This window comes from Salmo salar, chromosome 05 (genome assembly GCF_965601325.2).
Source record: "Salmo salar chromosome 05, fSalSal1, whole genome shotgun sequence".
Taxonomy (NCBI): domain Eukaryota; kingdom Metazoa; phylum Chordata; class Actinopteri; order Salmoniformes; family Salmonidae; genus Salmo; species Salmo salar.
In genome coordinates this window covers 75423959-75448377 of record NC_138295.1, presented here as the reverse complement: position 1 = coordinate 75448377, position 24419 = coordinate 75423959, and the positions used below count along the sequence as shown (strand labels likewise).

At 44.2% G+C, this 24419-nt stretch overlaps 1 protein-coding gene across 1 annotated transcript; it reads left to right on the top strand.

The window, feature by feature from the left end:
* Nucleotides 1–323: 323 nt before the first annotated feature.
* Nucleotides 324–24417, top strand: LOC106605798 (nuclear factor 7, brain). The gene is made up of 12 exons (XM_082975569.1): nucleotides 324–941; nucleotides 4582–4677; nucleotides 5149–5382; nucleotides 5561–5625; nucleotides 8724–8839; nucleotides 9095–11609; nucleotides 12140–12253; nucleotides 17569–17625; nucleotides 17710–17927; nucleotides 20418–20585; nucleotides 20792–20960; nucleotides 21414–24417. The coding sequence occupies exons 1-6, from the start codon at nucleotides 498–500 to the stop codon at nucleotides 9661–9663; spliced, it is 1524 nt and encodes a 507-aa protein (XP_082831695.1). The 5' UTR covers nucleotides 324–497; the 3' UTR covers nucleotides 9664–11609; nucleotides 12140–12253; nucleotides 17569–17625; nucleotides 17710–17927; nucleotides 20418–20585; nucleotides 20792–20960; nucleotides 21414–24417.
* The last annotated feature ends 2 nt before the right edge of the window (nucleotides 24418–24419 follow it).

Sequence of the window (24419 nt, the reverse complement as noted above, 5' to 3'; positions counted from 1 at the left end):
GATCACTCCGTTTTACTTTAAAGATTGCTTATAGAAGTCTGTCTAATGCTGATCTACCCTACTTTAGCCTTTTTAGTAAGTGGATGGATTGGTATAGTATGCTGACTGGCTTTATCTTGGGCCTCAATGGGATAAGCTTGTCCAGGAGGATAGCCTGGAGGGACACTACAGTATTGTGTTGCTTTAAAAAGTTGATAGGTAGCCTAGGAATGAACCAATAACCTGGCAGTGGTAACAGGTTTCATAGGGGTTCCTCTTATCTAAGACTAGTTAGGCCTAAACAGATGGCCCCAACATGAACATTTCCAGTCCAGCTAGTTTTACAGGGTGCGAGAGAATGTGTTGTGCGACGTATGAACTCTGAACAAAGGGAATTGACAGTGAAACTTAAATGTCTTTCTTCACCTGTTGAGCACCCAGGATCAAGACAGTGAGGTTTTCAAAGACAGAAAAACATTTAAATAATAGTAAAGGTGTACCAGAACTTTAATACAGATATGACATCAGTCCTGTCCGAGCAGCTCCAGTGCCCAGTATGTTTGTGCGTTTTCACCGACCCGGTGAGTCTACCGTGCAACCACACCTTCTGCCGCCCCTGCATCAGCGCTCACCTGTTGCGGAGCTCAGCGAAGAGCCAGAGCCGCTGCCCAGAGTGCCGCGGCCCTTTCAGCCAGAAGGATCTCCGGGCTCACCGTGTCTTGACCAATATGGCAGATGCGGCCCGAGAGGAGGAGGAGAGCGGCCTCGCAGCGAGGGAACCAGAGGCACCGCAGGGACACACTATAGCCTCAGAGCTGGTGTGTCCAGAGCATGACGAGAAGTTCAAGTTGTTCTGTGAGACAGACCAGAGGTTGGTGTGTGTGATCTGCAGAGATGGAGAAAAGCACCGGGGACACAAGTTCACACCTGTGAAAGAGGCAGCAAAGATCTATGGCAGCACAGTTCTTTTTAAACCTTATAATTGTGCTTATACTGCTGTGTGAACCTCTTAAATGGTAAGAGATGTTTATTATATAACTTTGCTTGTCTGTAGGTTTCCAAGTCTATATATGTTTAATTTCCTCAATCTGTGTTTTAATGTTCTATACAACAGTAAGTAACTTGATAAATCTTGCAAAATCTCTTTCTCTCTCTTAATTTCTCTCTTAATCTCTTTCTTAATCTCTATCTTTCAATCTTGCTCTCTTTCTCGCCCTCTGTCCTAAATATAATCTTTAAATCTGTAAATGCTGTTAAACCCATGCCAAAGTAGGCTACATGCCATGCATTCTCTCGGTCACAAGGAGCTTTGTCATATGTATCTGTTCGAGAGCTCTGTTGGCTCTCTGGCCAGCATTCAATCAAATGTGCGTTGTAGACAAGGGCATTGCATACCAACAATGCACTTTTTAAAGTCAATTTCCCAGATGTTCACAGAGAACACATTCACAATAAATGCTGCCGATGTCGCCTCAAGCGGAAAATGATCTTCAGATGTCAAAGGTGGTGCATTGTAGACTATTCCGCTCCTCAAACCAGGCTCTCTGAATGTGAGATAAATAAAAAGGCATAAGCGACATAAACAGTCACTTAGGGCCCCCGGTCGCTAGGGGGACCCCCAACTAGGGATGTTAACGGTTAACCGTTAAAGCTGCCGAAAATACATTTGACCAGTCAAGCTTATCAGTCTATAGGTTCATTTGCATCATTTTGTGGAATTAAATTGGCTCATTTGTATTTTCGTTAGTCGTCATGCATTTTATTTATCACACATACAGAGAGCCTAGTTTGAGGAGCGGAATAGCCTACCACCTGTCAGACAGCATGAGAGTAGCTCCTCAAAAAGCCAGTAGGCTACTGGAGTGAAACCAGCTTTTGTAAGCCCAAAAAATAACAATTCTATATGTAATCGTGTGTTAAAAACTTGTGGCGACCATTAAAAAGTAGGTATTTCTATTTCTCAATCTCAACTCGTAAAGCGTGCCTCCCATTCACCATTTGGATGCATAGGCTATAGCATGCCTACCGTTGACTATCAGCGCATCATCCACCACTTTGCAATGTGAGCTTAAGCCAGTAAAATTGTTTGAAACCTTTTTTTATCCCTTCTTCTCCCCAATTGGTAGTTACAGTCTTGTCCCATTGCTGCAACTCCCGTACAGACTCAGGAGAGGCAAAGATCGAGAGCAGTGCGTCCTCCGAAGCACAACCCAGCCGAGCCGCTTCTTGACACAATGCCCGCTTAACCCAGAAGCTAGCCCCACCAATGTGTCAGAGGAAACACTGTACACCTGGCAACCGTGTCAGAGTGCATTGCGCCTGGCCCGCCACAGGAGTTGCTAGTGCACGATGGGACAAGGACATCCCTGCCGGCCAAACCCTCCCTTAACCTGGACGACGCTGGGCCGGCTGCAACGGAGCTTGGACTCGAACCAAGAATCTCGAGTGGCACAGCCTTAAACCACTGCGCCACTTGGGAGGCCAAAAAATAGTTTGAAACCTAAAACATTTTATTAAATAATGAGGCATGTCGTTTAATTAGCTACTTCATTACAGGAATTGCATGTTCAATAATAGGCTATAGACTTTTTTCATTTTTTTCATTATACCCCCCTATTTCTCCCCAATTTCATGAAATCCAATTGCGGTCCAAATACGATCTTTACTATCTTGTCTCATCGCTGCAACTCCCCAACGGGCTCGGGAGAGGCAAAGGTCGAGTCATGCGTCCTCTGAAACATGACTCGCCAAGCAACTCTTCTTAACATCCACTTGCTTAACCCGAAAGCCAGCTTCACCAATGTGTCAGAGGAAACACTATTCAACTGACGACCGCTGTCAGCTTGCAGGTGCCCGGCCTGCCACAAGGAGTCGATAGAGCGCAATGAGCCAAGGAAAACACCCCTGGCCAAACCCTCCCCTAACCTGGACAACGCTGGGCCAATTGTGCGCCGCCCTATTGGACACCAGGTCATGGCCGGTTGTGACACAGCCTGGGATCGAACCCCAGGCTGTAGTGACGCCGCAAGACTGCGATGCAGTGCCTAACATTCTGACCAGACCGCACGCACGTGTGCGTCTGCGTGCGCCATCGCACATGTTGATTTTTGTCCCCCCACACCAGACGCTATCAGGACACGCAGGTTGAAATATCAAAACAAACTCTGAACCAATTATATTAATTTGGGGACAGGCCAAAAAGCAATAAACATTTATGGCAATTTAGCTAGCTAGCTTGCTGTTGCTAGCTCATTTGTTCTGGGATATAAACATTGGGTTGTTATTTTACCTGAAATGCACAAGGTCCTCTACTCTGACAATTAATTCACTGATAAAACGGTAAACCAAATTATTTTCTAGTCATCTCTCCTCCTTCCTTCAGACTTCTTCTTCTTATTTGGTCTTGATTTGGCGGTTGGCAACCAACTGTAAGGTACATTACAAGAACCGACTGGAGTGTGAACCTCAGTTCATCTTTCAATCACCCATGAGGGTATATTCTCCTGAAAACCAATGAGAAGATGGGAGAGGCAGGACTTGCAGCGTGTTGAGCATCACAAATAGAACCAAGTTCTATTTTAGCGCATGTCCACGCAGACATTCGCTGATGCGTGTGAGCAGTGTGGGTGCGATGATTGAATAACATGTACAGTATGTGCACCTTTATTTTGCAACGCTCACGCAGGCGACGTGTCCGGTCTGGTCAGGATGTTAGACCACTGCGCCCCTCGGGAGGCCGGGCTATAGCCTTTTGACTGTAAGACGATAGGCTCGCTATTGTTGCATGTTTCCATTAAGCGCTTAATGAAAAATGTCCGGCCCTTGTATGCATGCATAGTATCAGAGAGGAAGAGGCGAAGCGAGAGGTTCACTCTCGCCAAAATCTGTACAAAATAAGTCCAATGTGTTTCTATGGGCTTATTTTGGGCCTAATCTTGTCGCCTGCCTTCCCGCCTTGGGACGACTCCCATTGTTAGGGCGGAAACATAAGCATCTCATCATTTTGCCTTTTTGCCTTTACCTCCCTTATCTCACCTCATTTGCTCACATTGTATATAGACTTATTTTTCTACTGTATTATTGACTGTATGTTTGTTTTACTCCATGTGTAACTCTGTGTTGTTGTATGTGTCGAACTGCTTTGCTTTATCTTGGCCAGGTCGCAGTTGTAAATGAGAACTTGTTCTCAACTTGCCTACCTGGTTAAATAAAGGTGAAATAAAAAATGTATATACATATCTCTGATAGTATTTTCTGTTGGTCACATCATTTTACTGGTTGGACATTTTCTTACCGTTCGTTGACCAGTTAATGAGGGTCAGTTAGTCGGCAGAATACCGACCAGGCACGCAGGGCACATGCCCAGGGGTCCTGACCTCCAGGGTGCCTCCATTGATTTTGTTAGTCACTCTCACTCAGATATCATTAACATGGCATAAGTCACTGTAAAATGTGTAGAATTGCAGTAAATTAGCTTTAAAACGTCAAAAATGTATCCCTGCCCCATTGCAAAATGAGTAGATTACATGACATTTTTTATTTAAAAAAAATTCTTGCTTGGTAGGGGGGCATTTGATTGAATCCTGGTCTCTGTGTTGTTAGAATATTCTGAGGGGAGCTCTGGGGTTCCTGGTGAAAGAGAACCGTGAAATAGAAGGACTGAACCAACAGCAGGCCTCTGAGATCATCAAGACCAAGGTGAGGGCATCTCTTTCTCTCTCACTCACACCTACACATAGTCCAGAAAACATGCAACACTGCATAGAACATGTCAATTATCAACCCAACCACGCTAATAGATTTCATCTTGCCCAAAACTAACTGAATTGATCTGGCAACTGGAGGGCTGCTGGGTTCACATTCTCAAGACATTCCCTTACCGTTGTGCCTTTGGGCAAGGCCCTTAACGCCACAACATACTCTCCATCCAATGGCGCTGCACTGCAGCTTGACCCTGTGCTCGTCTCAACTGTATGTGTGATGTGTGCTGTCTTGTGGGGGTTGAGAACGGAGCAGTAGACACATTTCTGTTGGCTGTAACTACTGGACAATAAAGTTGTATTGTATGTATTTATTGTATTGAATAATTTACTAATCTGTGAATGTGACTTTAGTAAAGCTTGAAGAAAGTGGTGTGTCATACAGTCAAACATTTCCATCCCATCACAGGAGAAGTCTAAAAGCCTGTCGGCTCACATCTCTTCCTGCTTTGAGGAGCTGCACCAGTTCCTGAGGAGGAGGGAGGAGGAGTTGAAGGAGGAGCAGGAGAGGGAAGAGAAGACAACTGTGGCGGCCATGTTGAAGAATGATTGTGTGATAGAGAACAGGCTGATGATTGGGAGGGAGATGGAAGTGACTCTGCAGTCTGCTCTGGAGATACCTGAGTCTGACCACTTTCTAGAGGTGAGAGGAGTCTCACAGAGTCTAGTTACTGGTTGTCTTGTGGTCTGCCTTTCATAATTAGTCATTTGATACGTGTGTGTGTGTGTGTGTGTGTGTGTGTGTGTGTGTGTGTGTGTGTGTGTGTGTGTGTGTGTGTGTGTGTGTGTGTGTGTGTGTGTGTGTGTATGTGTGTTCACAGTGGTGGAGTGAAAGAGGCCTTCCTGTTATTGAGGGGATGAAGATGAAGGACACAGCCAAACCTAAGTGCAAAAACATTAAATATACACACGTGAATACAATGACATGAGCAAATATACAGTACCAGTCAAAAGTTTGGACACACCTACTCATTCAAGGGTTTTTCTTTATTTTTACTATTTTCTACATTATATAATAATAGTGTAGACATGAAAACTATGTAATAACATATGGAATCATGTAGTAACCCAAAAAGTGTTAATTAGGGCTAGGCCCTTTTTTTCTCCACTTCCTGAATGACGTGCCTGTAAGCTTAGGCCCTGAAGCCAGGATAGGCATATAATTAGTACCATTGGAAAGAAAACACATTGAAGTTTATAGAAACATTAAAATAATGTAGAAGAATATAACACAATAGATATGGTAGGAGAAAGTCCAAAGAAAAAACAACCAAAATGTTTTTGAGAGAGAGACCATCCTCTTAGAATTGCAGGAGAAAGGTCATATTGAAAATTAGCTCCCTGGATGCAATTCCTATGGCTTCCACAGGGTGTCAGCAGTCTATGTTCAAGGAGTCCCGCTAGCGGCACAACGTCCGATGAAACTGGAGCAATTCAAATAAATAATCATAAATATTATGGATTTTAAACATTTATGTACATATAAGTGTCTTATATCGGCTGAAAGCTTAAATTCTTGTTAATCTAACTGCACTGTCCGATTTACAGCAGCTATTACAGCGAAAACATGCCATGCGATTGTTTGAGGACGGCACCCCACATCAAAATACTTTTCCACCGGCACAGGTTTCATACGTTCACAAATAACGATTAAATATTCACTCACTTTTTGAAAATCTTCCTCTGATTTGTCATCCAATGTGTCCCAGCTATAACAGGTAGTGTCATTTTGTTAGATAAAGTCCTTCTTTATATCCCAAAAAGTCAGTTTAGTTGGCGCCATCGATTTGAGTAATCCACTCGTTCAACATACAGAGAAAGGAATCCGAAAATCTACCCTTAAACTTTTTCAACAAGTCAAAATACATTTGTATTTACTCCTCAGATACCCTAAAATGTAATCAAACTATAATATTTGTTTCGGAAAGAAGTATGTTCAATAGGAAACCGATTTTAGCAGGAGCGTAATGTCTTCATGGCCTGAGCAAACACGAATTTTCAAGACTGTGTCCCTCTACTAAAACTGATATTTCTTATTCGTTTTTGAAGTTTCAAACCTGAAACTTATCCCTAAGAAGTTTTTAAACAAAACATCTGTCCTTCCTCTCCTCCTCCTCCTCCTCCTCCTCTCTGCCTGTCTTGTGTGTTGACAGCAGCAGTACAGGCTGACTGAGTGTTAAATGTATTTTTTCGTGTCCAACTTTGTATTATTTCTTTTTTTCCCCCTGTGGGTCATTCAGATCACAGACGACACACCTACTCATTCAAAGATTTTTCTTTATTTTCTTTATTATTACTATTTTTGTAGAGTAATAGTGAAGAAATCATAGCTATGAAATAACACATAATGGAATCATGTAGTAACCAAAAAAGTGTTAAATAAATCAAAATATATATTATATTTGAGATTCTTCAAAGTAGCCACCCTTTGCCTTGATGACAGCTTTTGCACACTCTTGACATTCTCTCAACCAGCTTCATGAGGAATGCTTTTCCAAGGAGTTCCCACATATGCTGAGCCCTTGTTGGCTGCTTTTCCTTCACTCTGCAGTCCAACTCATCCCAAACCATCTCAATTGGGTTGTGGTCGAGTGATTGTGTTGGCCAGGTCATCTGATGCAACACCATCACTCTCCTTCCCGGTCAAATAGCCCTTACACAGGCTGGAAGTATATTTTGAGTCATTGTTCTGTTGAAAAACAAATCATAGTCCCACTAAGTGCAAACCAGATGGGATGGCGTATTGCTGCAGAATGCTGTGGTAGCCATGCTGGGTAGGTTTTCCTTGAATTCTAAATAAATCACTGACAGTGTCACCAGCAAGGCCCACCCACACCATCACACCTCCATGCTTCACGGTGGGAACCATACATGAGGAGATCATCTGTTCACCGACTCTGCATTTCACAACAAAGACACAGCGGTTGGAACCAAAAATCTAAATTTGGTCTCATCAGACCAAAGGACAGATTTCCACCGGTCTAATGTCCATTGCTCATGTTTCTTGGCCCAAACAAGTCTCTTCTCTTATTGGTGTCCTTTAGTAGTGGTTTCTTTGCAGCAAATCGACCATGAAGGCCTGATTCACGCAGTCTCCTCTGAACAGTTGATGTTGAGATGTGTCTGTTACTTGAACTCTGTGAAGCATTTACTTGGGCTGCAATTTGAGGTGCAGTTAACTCTAATTAACTTATCCTCTGCAGCAGAGATAACAATGGGTCTTCCTTTCCTGTGGCGGTCCTCATGAGAGCCAGTTTCATCATAGCACTTGATGGTTTTTGTGACTGCACTTGAAGAAACTTTGCAAGTTCCTGAAAGTTTCCGCATTGACTGACCTTCATGTCTAAGTAATAATGGACTGTCATTTCTCTTTGCTTATTTGAGCTGTTTTTGCCATAATATGGACTTGGTCTTTTACCAAATAAGGCTATGTTATGTATACCACCCCTTCCTTGTCACAACACAACTGATTGGCACAAACACATTAAGAAAGAAAGAAATTCCACTGATTCACTTTTAACAAGGCACACCTGTTAATTGAAATGCATTCCAGGTGACTCTCTCATGAAGCTGGTTGAGAGAATGCCAAGAGTGTGCAAAGTTGTCATCAAGGCAAAGGGTGGCTACTTTGAAGAACCTCAAATATAAAATATATTTGGATTTGTTTTGTTTAACACTTTTTTGGTTACTACATGATTCCATATGTGTTATTTCCTCGTTCATGTCTACACTATTATTCCATAATGTAGAAAATAGTAAAAGTCAAGAAAAACCCAGGAATGAGTAGGTGTGTCCAGACTATTGACTGGTACTGTATGTATATGTCCTGTCCTGCCTTCTGAGAGATGTGTCGTGTCTTTTAGACCAATATGGCCACCAGTGTCCCTATGATGAAGTATTGCTGTGATAGGAAATGTTTGTTCCAGACAGTCTAACTCCATAATGGTAAACTTTTTGTGGTGGTTTCAACCCTGTCTGTCTCAGTTACAGGTCAAGGGTTAGAGGTCTGTCTGTGACCCCTGACTCTCTCAATCTCGGCCTCTACGAGACTCACCTGCCCTTCTGCATGTGGAAGGAGATGCTAAAGGTCGTCAAACCAGGTGAGAATGAGGACTGACTGAGGAAACCAGGTGAGAATGAGGACTGACTGGTGAAACCAGGTGAGAATGAGGACTGACTGGGGAAACCAGGTGAGAGTGAGGACTGACTGAAGAAACCAGGTGAGAATGAGGACTCACTGGGGAAACCAGGTGAGAATGAGGACTGACTGGGGAAACCAGGTGAGGAAGAGAACAGGGGAAAGTGTGTGTTTCTAACTCCATCTTTCTCTCTGTCTGTTGAACTCTTCCCTTCAGTTCCTGTGCGCCTCACCCTTAGCAGCAGTGATGATTCCTATTTAAAGGTATCAGAGGGTGGGGCCAGTGTCAGGCACGCAGACCGGAAGGGCGGCTTCGGCTTCAAGTACTACCGTGACTACGCCGCCACCACCACCGTCGTCTCCACAGAAACCGTCCAAACAGGGCAGCACTACTGGGAAGTGGAGGTGGGGGGGAAGCTGGACTGGGGGGTGGGGCTGAAGGTGAAGGAAGATTCCGGCAAACAGTCAGTCCTGTCTCCAGAGAGGGAGATAATGTTGCACCTGAAGCCTGAGAAGGGCCTGCTGTTCAGCCATGATGGTGTGGAGACGCCCCTGATGGCTGCTGGTGGTGACCCAGGTACTCAGGCTGAGGCCCAGGTCGGGCCTCGTAGGGTGGGGCTGTGCCTAGACTGTGACAGGGAGAGGGTGTCCTTCTATGATGCAGACAGCATGGTTCTCCTCCACTCCTCATGGTGCAGCTTCGTCTCCCCGTGTTCCTTATGCCTCTGCCCCGGGCCGTACATGGAGGGCCGCAACACTAACCCACTGACTGTCTGCTGGTACTGACCCAGCGGACAAACTGGTTGCAATGACGTCATTATGATATATTTTTTGACGTCATGGTCAGGTTTTGTTCACGTCTTTTTAGTAACCAGAAAAGGATGTATAAAATAGTACTTACTTTCCATGATGTCTTCAGGGGTAGACCAGTTGGTAGTTATATAGTATAGTTATGTGACATGTTCTAAACCAAAAAATAAATAAAAAAGTTGTAATTTGGATAGATGCCATCTATTTGGATAGATGTCACATGCCAAATTTGGCTTGCTGGGGACCTGGCCCTGGTGTCCACTACCTTTCTTGATTATGTTGAGTATTTCAGGAACTATTTACTAGCTAGAATTATCAAATTATCCATTTTGAGTTCATCCTTTTCTAAAATCTTTTTTTATTTTTAGGGGCATATTCTGTTAATAACTGCTTTGTGGTGTCCTTTTTAAGTAATCTTACCATGTATTTGTTGGTGAAGACAGGGTTATGCTTTGTGGACAAACAGCGCCGGCGCTATGGGTTGGCAAAGTCGGGCATGGCCCCTCCAGATAGACTTTGTGTCCCCCAAGTTGTTTCCCCATAAAAAGAAATATATAAATCTGTTCCTGTGCCCTTGAGCAAGGTAACTTTACTTAACTCTAATTGCTCCAGGGGTGCTGTACAATGGCGACACTGGCCGTGACCCCACTCCCTGCGGGTGTCTCAGGGGGTGTTGGGATTTGCAAAAAAACACATTTTCAATAAACACTTGTGTGTAACAAGATAAATATAAGCAACCCCAAATTATTATTAATTACCATGCCCGGTTTTGCCAATGTAGAGCTTCCAGGCCTGCCAGTAGTGCACAATCTCACAATCTGAGGAGGGGGCGGAAGGGGCGATATAATAACGTAATATTTAGTAGTTAAATCAAAAAATACATTCTGACTTGGCACTGGTACCGCCTTCATTACCTTGTTTTTGACCGTTTTTTTCTCACAGAGGGAAAACAGTCACTTTTACAGACAGCTAGCTACAGATTCTATGCTAGTTAGTAACCAGCTTCGTTAAGTTTTGGTAGCGCTTAATAATTACAGCTAGTTAATGGCTATGCTAAGAAAAAAAACAAGAAAATAAAAACTGAGGACCACCAAACCTCGAGCGATGCCGAGCTCACCAAGCATTCTGCTAGCCAGACCACGAGGAGCCGAGCAGCAATACCCGCCCATCCCCCACACCACCCGCCCATCCCCCACACCACCCGCCCATCCCCCACACCACCCGCCCATCCCCCACAACACCCGCCCATCCCCCACACCACCCGCCCACCCCCCACAATACCCGCCCATCCCCCACACCACCCGCCCATCCCCCACACCACCCGCCCATCCCCCACACCACCCGCCCATCCCCCACACCACCCGCCCATCCCCCACAACACCCGCCCATCCCCCACACCACCCGCCCACCCCCCACAATACCCGCCCATCCCCCACACCACCCGCCCATCCCCCACACCACCTGCTGATCAAAAAGAGCCTGGGCCTAGCACCTGCAGCACGAGGGTACCACCACAACAAGCACCTGTTTGTCTTGACACTTACCCGAGCCGCATGTTCAGTGGGGAAAAGCAGGTCTTTTGTAGTTAGCGCCTGGTTCAATCACAGAGAGTGGTTTGAATGCTAGACTAGAGAGTGACTTAAATGCTAATTCGGACAGAGCTTTCACTCAAACTGGCTACTCAATATGGAAACATGCCAGTGACATCACTAAAGGACTGGGGAAGCATGCCTCTTGTAAAGAGCATTTGAAAAGCATGATTTTATGGAAGACCAAACAAACACTAAGAACAAGAAATGCCCACTGTTATGAATACAGAGCAGCTAGGAAGACTGTGGACACTGTGGAGTTTCTTGAGGTGATTGAGCTTCCTTTGTGAGGGAGTTTGGATGCGATTGACTCGATGGCATCTCTTCTAAATGGTAAGCTTACAACCTCTATTGCCCTGGCCGCCGTACCAGAATTATTAACTCATTGTTTTTTTCTCATGTAGGCCTTCCTCTTCTGGTTGTTTAGCGATTAGTTATTTTTGAGGTTGGTTCGGTTTTGGTTCAATGATTCCAAAGTAATCACAGGTTTCGGTTTCCATTCTTTTTTTAACATTAAATGCATTGTTGAATGCTGTAACAACACGGTCTAAACAGTTGAACTAAACTCATGAGGTGTTAAAACATGATGTTCTTCTAGAATCAGTGGATATATTTCATTAAGTTAAATGAACAAGAATTGCTGTAAATATCACAGTGGACCTTTTAATGTCCCATTTCCCTTGTTTAATCTCAGTATGGAATGGCAATGATAAGTGAGGTAAATGGCACAATATAAAAGTAAAAAGTGTATGCCGAATGTTCACCTTATAACACGGAGAATGATAGTCGTCATTGTAAAAAAGCATGGATACAAATACAGAATGTAAACTCTGGTATTTAGTAAGCTGTAATTATTTTAACAGGGACCAGCAGGAGAGAGCAGACTCACCTGTTCCCAGCTGTGTGTCCATGAAGAGTGACCAGTCAATAGTAATTCCATTAAACTTCAGTGAGGGAGTCTTTCCTACTGAACAGAGGTGAGTGGCTCAGGTTGTATTAAGGTATTTTGGACAAGCTTTACTGTATGACTTTGTGAAAGGAACTTTAGAAGTATAGATGCCCTCTTTAGTCTAATCTAATGAATAATAGGATACAGAGTGTAAACAGGAAACTGTTGTGGTGTGTCTATATGGGGTTATCTTTAAAACCAACTGCCCATTCCCTCATGTTTACAGCAAACCAGGTGGTGGGGGTGTTGGCTGTTTCAGAAATGTAACCACTTCTCAAATTTGCAGAAGGAGCTATGGATGGGACTAACAGATGAGATCAATATGATTGCTGTTAACATAGTTTGAAGCTATACGTTGTTTTATTACAAAGACTCAAATGACAACATAGTGTACCTTTAATGGTGTCCATAGCAAAGGGTACTGTTGTGAGTAGAGAAACGAGTGTGTTCACCTATGTGAGTGATATAAAGAGGTGTGTGTCCATCGCATCAGACTCAGTGACACTAAGCCTTTTAGGCTACCTTACCGTAGGCTCTCCCCTAACCATTATGACAAGCTCAGGCAGGCCTTGGATGAGATGGAAGAGCGAGAGATAATCAGGAAATCCAGCAGTGAGTATGCCTCCCCACTCGTGCTGGTCTGGAAGAAGTCTGGTGATCTGAGACTGTGTACAGACTTCCGATGGCTCAATGCTCGCACCATAAAGGATGCCCAGCCTCTACCTCACCAAGCTGATGCTCTGGCGGCCCTGGGTGGCAATGCTTTCTTCTCTACAATGGATTTGACCTCCGGCTACTACAATGTGGAGGTGCATGAAGACGACAAGAAGTTTACAGCCTTCACTTCTCCTTTTGGGTTATATGAATATAACCGTCTTCCACAAGGACTATGCAACAGCCCAGCTACATTCATGAGGATGATGTTGAGCATTTTTGGGGATCAACATTTTTCTAGCCTCCTATGCTACCTGGACGATGTGCTGGTTTTTGCCCCGACTGAAGAACTTGGATTGCAACGCTTGGAGTCAGTTTTTGAGCGTCTCAAAGCCCATAATCTGAAATTGTCTCCAAAGAAATGCCATTTCATGAAGAGGTCAGTGCGGTTCTTGGGGCATGACATCAGTGAAGGAGGTGTGGCCACAGACCCAGAAAAAGTGAAGGCTATTGCAGGGATGACAGAGAAGGATCTCATGGAGGATAACACGGACGTGCCCTCCCAGGGGAAGATTCTTTCCTTTCTCGGAATGATAGTCTATTACCAGCAGTTCATTGAGGGGTGCTCCACCATCGCTAAGCCGCTGCATGGGCTGACAATGGGGACGAAGGCACCACGCCACGGGAAAGGCAAGAGGAAAAGAGGAATACATAGGAAACTCACAGCAGCAGACTGGACTGGTGAGTGCAAACAGGCCTTTAGTCAGTTGAAACAAGCTCTCCTCGATCAGGTCATGCTAACCCACTCTGATTTTAGTAGACCTTTCTTGCTGTCTGTAGACGCATCTAGTAATGGATTAGGTGCTGTCCTCTCCCAGGTGCCAGAGGATGGGTCTGCAGCCAGACCGGTAGCATTCGCTAGCAAATCACTTACTTATGCACAGTCAAAGTATCCTGCCCATAGGTTAGAGTTTTTTGCTTTACGGTGGGCCATCTGTGAGAAGTTTAGTCATTGGCTAAGGGGCAAGCCTTTTACTGTATGGACAGACAACAACCCATTAACGTACATCCTGTCCAAGCCCAAATTGGACGCCTGTGAACAGAGATGGGTTGCTAAACTTGCTCCATTCGAGTTTGACATCAAGTACATTCCCGGTCCCAAAAATGTCATTGCTGATGCACTCAGTAGACAGCCATTTGTGCAGCCGAGCGCTCTCCACCGCATCACAAGGGTTCCATACAAGGCCTTGCTGGAAGAAGCTGCGGGAGTACGTGCTGAGAAGGTGCAAAATGTGTTCCGCTGGTCGAACCACCCATTCGACCTCGAAAGCTGCTCACCGTCAATTGAGGCAGATGCCTGTGAAATTGTCATGGACTGCCAAACTACCTCCTATCCTTCTCCTGGTCCTCTGTCAAAGGAAGCGGTGTCAGCAGTCCTGAGGTCACAAGGGGAGGCTGGTCTACAGAACTGTGCGCTGCTACTGCCACAGCTCACTCAGTCACTGGTGCCATCTGAGATGTCAGATGTGAGAGTGCTAACCCGTGATGACCTAATATCAAAGCAGTGCCAGGATGACGCTCTCGCCAGAGTTGTCTTCTACGTGGACAGGGGCCGTAGACCTTCTAGGAGGGAACGTGGCCATGAACCACTCGAGGCTCTGCGGATTCTGAAGACCTGGGAGAAGCTCACTCTGAAAATGGGTGTACTGTATCGCGTTACCAAAAGTTTGCTGTCAAAGAAGAAGACGTACCAGTATGTAGTACCCACCTCAATGAGGGCGACAGTTTTGAAGGGTGTCCACGATGAAGCCGGTCATCAGGGGCAACAGCGGACGTTGTACTTGACGAGACAGAGGTTCTTCTGGCATGGTCTGGAGTCGGATGTCAGAGAGTATGTCAAGACCTGCAAGAGGTGTGTGTTCAGTAAGGCCCCCGAGCCAGAGGCCAGAGCTCCACTGGAGAACATCATCACGACTGAGCCCCTCGAGTTGGTGTGCGTGGACTTATGGTCTGCTGAAGACTCCAACAACAATTCCTTGGATGTCCTGGTCATCACTGACCATTTTACTAAGATGGCCCATGCCTTCTTGTGTCCGAACCAATCAGCTAAAGCAGTGGCCCTTCAGCTATGGAACAACATCTTCTGTGTGTATGGTTTTCCTCGTCGTATCCACTCTGACCAAGGGGCCAACTTTGAAAGTAAATTGATTGCTGAGTTGTTGAGTGCTGCAGGAGTCCAGAAGTCGCACACAACTCCCTACCATCCGATGGGGAACGGGGGAGTCGAAAGGTTCAATAGAACGCTGGGAAACATGATCAGGGCTTTATCTACAAGAGCGAAGCACAGGTGGCCCCAGAAGCTGAAGTCGTTGACCTTCGCCTACAACTGTACGGTCCATGAAACCACGGGCTACGCCCCTTTCCAGCTGATGTTTGGGAGAACCCCACGTTTGCCTGTCGACATGATGTTTGGTACTGTGCTGCAAGACTCAGAGGTTGTAGACTGTGACGAGTACATAAAGTCCCTGACGAGAGACCTGAGGGAGGCCATGGAGACGGTACAGGTGTCGGCAACCAAACAGCTGAAGAGGCATGCAGGTCTCTACAACAGGAAGATCAGAGGAGCTCCGGTGGAGGTCGGTGATCGGGTGCTGCTGGCGAATAAGGGTGAACGTGGAAAGAGGAAGCTGGCGGATCATTGGGAGAACAACCTCTATATTGTTACGGAGAAGAATAGCGACATCCACATCTTCAAGATACAGAACATGTTGACTGGCCAGGAGAAAACGGTCCACCGTAATCTGATAATGCCTGTAAACTTCTTGCCTCTACCTGACACTGCCTTGGAGACACCTAATACGGGAGACCGTGAGGATCCGAGTGAGGAGATGGAGGACTCATCCGTGAACGATATACCAGAAATGGACATTGGTGAGAGGACTAGTGTGTGGGTATCAGAACAGACCTCGGGGGAAGCACAGCCGGAGCACTCTGAAAAAGAAACCCCAGGTGTGCTGGAAGATGGGCCACTGGCGAGGGACCCTCAGAACTCACCACATTCTGAGGGTGCCGCTGGTGGCACAAGCGTGTCAGAGCTAACCTTTGGAGAAGAAATATCCGAACCCTCTGAAGAAGAAAGGCATTCTGAAGATGCTGCTGGTAGCACAAGCTCCAGCAACAGTCACAGAACCCTTGACCTTGACTATCCACCGACTGTGGAAAGTGACCCACCAGTGGTGGTTGTAGGTGAACAGGTTAAACGTAATAACTCTGTTAGGCCTGTCAGGTCAGGGGCTGATCGGGTTAAGAAACGCCCAGTGAGACTCATAGAGACTATGCAGACACAGAGGGTTTTTCATACAGAATTCATTAGAATACCTGTGTGGGTGTAGGATTAGAATCCAAGTCTGTAGCCCATTTTTTTTTCTCGTTCAAGAGACGCCATGGAGGTCATGGGTCAGAGGTCAAGTAGGCCAAGGTTTTTCTGTCTGAGGTTCTTATTGTCACTGAGTGTACTGAACATGTAACAGGCATGTTTTCCTACGGGGTCTTTGAATTTCCCTAATTCTCTTTGGAGAATAGTCTTTGCACTGGAATATTTGGTGACATATGTATTGCAAGGTATTGCATACCTCATTTTGTTTCTTTATAGTGTGCAAGTGTAATTCAGCAGGGGAGAATGTAACTGGGTTGGTTATGTTTCCACTTGCCTCTAAAGAAATGTGTACTTAATGTTCAAGCATTCTTATTGGTTGGTTCAACTGATGACAATAAGGTGTGTTGTGATTGGCCCCGCTTGCAGATAGGGGGTGATCGCAAACGTCAGGTCTTCCCAGTATGAAAATGTGATGCAAGGTGTAGGTCACGTTCTGAATACTGTTTTATATTTTATATTTTACAATGTGTACAAGTTTGCTGTACGTTACTGATTTATACATGTGTGGGTATATGGTACCTGTTAGGGATTGAGGGGCTTTCTGGGATGTGCTTTGGCATATGATTGCTGTAGATAAGTGTGTTAGCTAGCATACACCGATGTAATGGTCACATAAGCCCACTGCTAACACTGTTGTCTTCATGCTACAGATTTTGTATTTTGTGCCCAGTATGAAAATGTGATGCAAGCAATGTAACAGTGTAGGTTCCATCCCTCTCTTCGCCCCAACCTGGGCTCGAACCAGGGACCCTTGCACACATCAACAACTGACACCCACGAAGCATCGTTACCCATCGCGCCACAAAAGCCACGGCCCTTGCAACGCAAGGGGAACAACCACTTCAGGTCTCAGAGCGAGTGACGTCACTGATTGAAACGCTATTAGCGCGCACCACCACCAACTAACTAGCCATTTCACATCGGTTACACTCACCCCCCTTTTGACCTACTCCTTTTCCGCAGCAACCAATGATCCGGGTCAACAGCATCAATGTAACAGTGTAGGTTCCGTCCCTCTCTTCACCCCAACCTGGCCTCGAACCAGGGACCCTTGCACACATCAACAACTGACACCCACGAAGCATCGTTACCCATCGCGCCACAAAAGCTCTGAGACCTGACTTCAGGTCTCAGAGCGAGTGACGTCACCGATTGAAACGCTATTAGCGCTAACTAACTAGCCATTTCACATCGGTTACGTATAGTTACCTGTAGTGTCTGTAACCTTGTGTTTTGTTTGTACATTCCAACAGGAGGGATCAGAGTCTGAGACTAACAGTCATCAAACAGACCAGGCATCCATAGCCAAGGTGGGTTTTATAGTCACATATTATTTATTGAAATTCAACAACAATTCAAATGCTCTCCTCTGATTTGAACTTTATCTTCCTCAGTTGTTTGAAGACAAGTCCCTCTCATATCTAAAGTCTCATCTGAAGAAGTATAGAATAATTCTGTGTCCAGATTACCCAGGGTCAGGGGGAGGATGAGGAAGTGATGGATGCTGAAGATCAGGAGCAGGAGAGCAAAGCCAGCAAGGGGGCTCTGAAGATCACAATTCATGTCCTGAAGAGTATTAACCAGAAAGAGCTTGCAGACACACTGGAAAAAAGTAAGCGCTATCTATTTTAATATTGATTTTATGTCGACACAGAGTTGAGAGAATTCCTATACTCTCTCATTCACTGAGAAATACCAGCATATTAGAAATCAAGAGTTGTAGGAAGCTTCATCTGTGTATTCTGCAGTTTGAAAAGAGTTGTTGGATGTCATCAGAGATTTCCACTTTATTTGAATGGTCTAGAAATATTTCCACCCTTGAAGCTGCTTCCCCAAAGTTTTCAAAGCATATATTTGACCCAGATTCTTCTCCACAACTGCTAACCAGGGTGTGGAAATACTTCCAATTGACTATTAAAGTTTGTCTCCATGAAAAAAGAATGACAGCAGGATTCACATATTTATAAGGGAGTCACTTTAACTTGTTCATATGCTAATAAGTAGATTAGGCCACACTGAGAGCAAGACCTGGTGTGATGTCACAAAGCCAACCTCAGTGGATGTGCTGTCTTACAAACCTCATCCAGGGAAATCTGCTTCCCTTTTGCTCGCATCTGGATGACCTCCCACCTGCACCAGCCAATCACATTCCTCCAGAGTGTGTTGACCAGGTAACAGAGGTGCGAGGGTTCAATGACTCACGGAAGGATGAGTACTTCATCAAGAGAATGACTGATCCAAACCAGGCCAGAAGAATCCTCACACACATGAAGTCATCAAGAACCCTCTACATCATGTGCCACATTCCAGTATGCTGTTGGATTTCATCCTCTGTTCTGAAGAATCTTTTAGTTGAAGCAGAGAGTGGGAAGATGCCCAAAACACTGACTCAAATGTGCACACACGTCCTGACGTTTCAGACCACACAGATGAATCTGAAGTATGCTATAGAACAAGAGATGGAACCACCATTAAATGAAAAGATACTTCTGGCATTGGTTGAAGCTAACCTTTCAACAGCTGGAAAAGGGCAACCTGATCTTCTAAGAGGAAGACCTGAGAGAGTATGGCATCGATGTTGGAGAAGCGTCAGTGTACTTCAGAATGTGTGCACAGATCTTCAGAGAGGAGTGTGGGCTGTACCAGAGAAAGGTGTATTGCTTTGTGCCTCTGAGCATCCAGGAGTTTCTGACTGCTCTGTGTCTTTCTCATGTTCAACAACAACAATGTAAATCTGATGGCAGAGCAGGAAACCACGCCCAATGACCCTCTGATGTCCAAAGAATTCTCTGCAACCCTGCTCCATAAGAGTGCAGTAGATAAGGCTCTGAAGAGTGAGAATGGACGCCTGGACCTCTTCCTCAGCTTCCTTCTCAGCCTCTCTCTGGAGTCCAATCAGACTCTGTTAAGAGGTCTACCAACACAGACAAGAAGCAGCTCACAGAGCCATAAGGAAACAGTAGAAAACATCAAGGAGAATCCCTCTCCAGAGAAGTGCATCAGCCTGTTCTACTGTCTGAATGAGCTGAATGACCATTCTCTAGTGGTAAAGGCACCTGGGATCGGGAATTCTCTCTAAGGCCAAACGTTCACCTGCAGAGTGGTCAGCTCTGGTCTTTGTGTTGCTGACCTCAGAAGAGATGCTGGTTATTTTCGACCTGAGAAAATACTCTGGTTCAGAGGAGGGTCTGCTGAGGTTGCTGACAGTGGTCAAAGCCTCCAGAGAAGTGCTGTAAGTACTGTGAAACCTCAAATGTATTTATAAAAAATTATTTATGTACTGTAAGAGAAGCAATCTCACATTGTTAAAATGTCTTATTTCATATCTCCATACTAGTTTTGAATGTATCACTAGCCACTTTAAACAATGCCACTTTATATAATGTTTACATACCCTACATTACTCATCTCATATGTATATACGTACTCTATACCATCTACTGCATCTTGCCTATGCCGTTCAGCCATCGCTCATCCATATATTTATATGTACATATTCTTATTCATTTCTTTACACTTGTGTGTATAAGGTAGTTGTTGTGAAATTGTTAGATTACTTGTTAGATATTACCGCATGGTCGGAACTAGAAGCACAAGCATTTCGCTACACTCGCATTTATTAACATAAAATTAGATTTTGATTTGATTTGAATTATCTGTTGAAGTAAAGTTTTTACCAGTTTCATTACTCCATGGTTGATTTCTTTCCACCTATCAGTTTTAAGTCTTCAGCATTATTTTTGTCATACATTTTCTTGGAGATCGAAACAGAGACACAATTACTGTAGTTTGTGACACTGACACACCTATGTAGACTCTATATTACTGTAATGGCATATTGTTTGTAATCAGAAGCTTGTGTAGCTCATTTTATTTACAATGACGGCCTACCCCAGCAAACCCGGACCAATTGTGTACCACCCTATGGGACTCCCAATCACAGCAGGATGTGATTCAGTCTGGATTTGAACCAGGGACTGTAGTGACACCTCTTGCACTGAGATGCAGTGCCTTAAACCGCCTCACCACTCGGGAGCCCTAATGGTTTGATACTGTAAAAACTCAAATTAAAGCCATGTGTTTGTCTTCATTTCTTATTCAGACTGATGGGTTGCAACCTGACAGAAAAATGCTGTGAAGCACTGGCCTCTTCTCTCAGCTCCTCTCAACTGAGAACGCTGAACCTGAATGATAATGATCTGCAGGATTCAGGAGAGAAGCTGCTCTCTGCTGGACTGAGGAGTCCACAATGTAAACTGGAAGTTCTTACGTGGGTACAATTGGAGTGTAAAGTATTATGTGACATAACACTTTTTTTGAATAAACATTGTATGTTTGTATGTGAATTAATTGTCATAATGGCTTAATACCTTTGAAATAATTTGTCAACTGAATACCGGTGATCATATTTGACATGGGGTGCAACTATGCCACTAGGTGAGGCCAAATACTTCATTGAATGTTCTCTTCCTGCAGTTTGTTATTATGTGGAATCACAGAGGAAGGCTGTGCTTCCTTGACCTCGGCTCCGAGGTCAAACCCCTCACACCTGAGAGCTGAATCTGGACTACAGTCACATAGGAGACTCAGGAGTGATGATTCTCTCTGCTGCACTGGAGCATCCAGACTGTAATGTAAAACTCAGGTAGAATACAATGTGTGGATGTAAAATTGGTATTTTAGTTAAATAAGGTACGTGTACAAATCATTGATTGCTCCTGACAGTTCTAGAACAGCATAGCCCTCCTGTTAAGGTGTGTATTTTCCACACTGAACTTCACACACATGCTGTTTGTGTCCTGTGAATCTCGTTCTCTTACAGTGTGAACAATAATGCAGAGCACTGGTTAAAATCTGGCCTGAAGAAATGTAAATGTGTAATTATGTTTGTTCTATAGACCTGATCATCACAAAAACACACACACAGTGAGTTAAGAGAGATCACATTTAGGAGGTATTCTGTGAACTCCCTTGTCGGTTATTTCATTAATAAATAGTAAATTGGATCTCATGATCACTATCAATAAAACAAATTTGTCAAAATTACACAAAAAACATATGATTATTTGTAATGTAATTAGTCTGTCTCCCCCATCAGATGCCTATGAGCTGACACTGGACCCAAACACAGCCCACAGACGCCTCTCCGTCTGAGGGGAACAGAACCGAGACGGGAGACAGAGGAGAACCCGTATCCTGATCACCCAGACGGATTTCAACGCTGGCCACAGGTTTTGTGTAGACAGAGGAGAACCCGTATCCTGATCCCCCAGACAGATTTCAACGCTGGCCACAGGTTTTGTGTAGACAGAGGAGCAACCATATCCAGATTAGTGTTGCTGTTATCCAATACATGTATGATATAGGCTACTGCACATTACGCACGACAGACAAACATAAAAGCCCATAGACGTAGCTAGCTATATGCTCTCTTAGGTAAATAAATGAAACTAGTGTGAACTGTATTACTGTACTGTATTATACTGTATTATATGGACTGGAATTACGCACATTGTTCAAACCACGATAAAGCAGAAGAGAACATGCGATTTGTGTGCAGCAAATGCTGCCTACAAAGTTACAAGTATAGGCTAGAGAATTAGATTTAAATGTTGAAATATAATAGGGCCTATTTGTATAATTAGTAGGCTGACGCATATATACCTTTCATAACATTTCCCCTAATGTTATTAGTCTACCAACTCTTTCTCTATTGTTGCTTCATTCCTTCCTCGCTTTCAACAGTTCAATTAAATACTTTTCGTTGTCCTTATCTTCATCATTCTAATGACATCCTTGAATAATATAGGACTAGAATTAGATGCAGAATGCTTTCACTTCTCTTCACGAAGATTAAATGGTAATGACTGAATAAATAACTGATATAGCCTACCGCTATCGCGCCCATTTGCTCTTCTTTCAAACTACCCGTGAGTTCTATTGGCTGCTGTATTTAGCAATCATAAACATATAATGCCCAGCAAGGTATTCTAGTCTAGTTTTTCCTGCATGGGATTGGAAGAGCTAAGGAACGTTTTTTAAGGAGAGGCCAGCGGAGCACAGGTGTGTGTGTATTGCGCAAGAGACATGGGCTGTACTGTAAATTAGACTCTTACTATGCATAACCCATTATTTAGCTAAATATAAGGCTATTACTGCATTGAATGTATTACCTGAAAGAGGTAGGATATATATATATATCTCAATCTAGAACAAGATGATCTATTTTGGATGTAATTTGAATGGAGTTGATAGAGAGAGAGAACAAGACTGCGAGAGAGTGCTTGCGCGTGCACTGATATAATGAAATGATATTTGAGTGATTGGCTGTTTTAAAACTGCAGCTGCAATTGAAAAAAAGTATAATCTTTCCAATGAAAAAACAAGGTGACCCCTGAAAGCCAGATGGAGATGGGTGTATTAGACGGGCATTCGCTCTTTATATTACTGTAGCATAGGCTATGCTGCAACAAATGTAGGCCTACCTGTCACAAGACAAAACGCTGCCATGATGAAATGATAGTTCTACATGCATTGTGAACAGCGCTCCATTCTGAGATAGGATGTCTGTTCCCAACTTGAGTGTTGATTCATCAAACAGACGCTATAGAGAAGACCGATTTAGACATTGCATATAATTTAACAGTTCGATTTCACGCAATGCTGTTCATATAAATAATTTATTATAATTTACTGGTTTCTCACAGTTATTTATCCCGGGAAAGGGGAGTGGTTTTGTGGCAGTAAATCTCGGTAACCGGGCTCCAGCCATTCAACCCTAATCCTGTTCACCCAGACAGATTTCAACGCTGGCTAAAGGTTTTGTGTAGTCCACAGGTTTTTCTTATTGGGTGTTGTTACTGGGAGGTAGAGTGGCATGGGACAGAAATTATAGGAATCACCAGGGGCGCAACTGTCACTGGGGAGGGGGGGACTGGAATGTGATAAACTAGGCAATGGTGTGGTTTAGGACCATGCGGACACCTCCGAGCGGTCAGGTAGGCTGTTTGGAGTGTCCTCTGGTATATTTACCCACCTGTGGACTTTAAATAACAGATTCACTGAGCCCCTCTACCCAGGGCTCTGGGTTGCTGTGGACTTTAAATAACAGATTCACTGAGCCCCTCTACCCAGGGCTCTGGGTTGCTGTGGACTTTAAATAACAGATTCACTGAGCCCCTCTACCCAGGGCTCTGGGTTGCTGTGGACTTTAAATAACAGATTCACTGAGCCCCTCTACCCAGGGCTCTGGGTTGCTGTGGACTCCATACTAGTGTCCTGTAACCTGGAAAAACACAGTAGTCCTCAAGGGATCTGTGAACATTTGAAATGTTTTAAAAACGTTGCAACATCAATTCATGTCATCTCCTCAATTCATCTGATTACATTCAGAAATCATGTGACACTAGTGATGCATCATATGGCAGGTATAAGAAAGATGGCTTTTCTCACAGCTCCCAAAAAAGTTATCCAACATTGTTATCCAATATATCACAGTTCAGTTTCCTCTCTTATCTTCTCCCCGCTGGCACAGAGAAGAGCTCCCTCTCTGTCCTAGGCTGATACCGCTCCAGTTTGTCAGAGATGCCCTGCTACAGCCCAAGAGAGCGGCCTCAGGCCCACAGACCTGTCAGAGCCTGAAGGATATACAACACTTTTCCATTCTTTATTGTTGTATTCATTACGTTACTCTGAGGTCTATGTCCTGTCATGTGAATGAAAGAAAATTACACCTGAATCTGTGGGGAAGTTTTGTAATCCATACATTTGTAACCGTGTAAATAATCTCTAAAAGTATTATATTTGATTGTAGCATGCCTTGATTTTATAGCCATTAATTATGAGTGATTTACACAGATGTACACAATAGACAAGTACAGGTTTGATGGTGTTTGTAGCATGCTGTACTACAGTACTTATCTTAGTAAAGACACTCCTGAAGCTAACACTAAATATATGAATTCAGATTTGTACCATATTTCTAAAGTGTGTTGTCTCTTCCTCTGCCATCACTAAAAGGTGTAGAATGATGTAATGCAGTACCAGTGATGTTCTGTACACTGTATCTGGTTTTATCTTACTAAATAACTTCCTGAAGCTAACA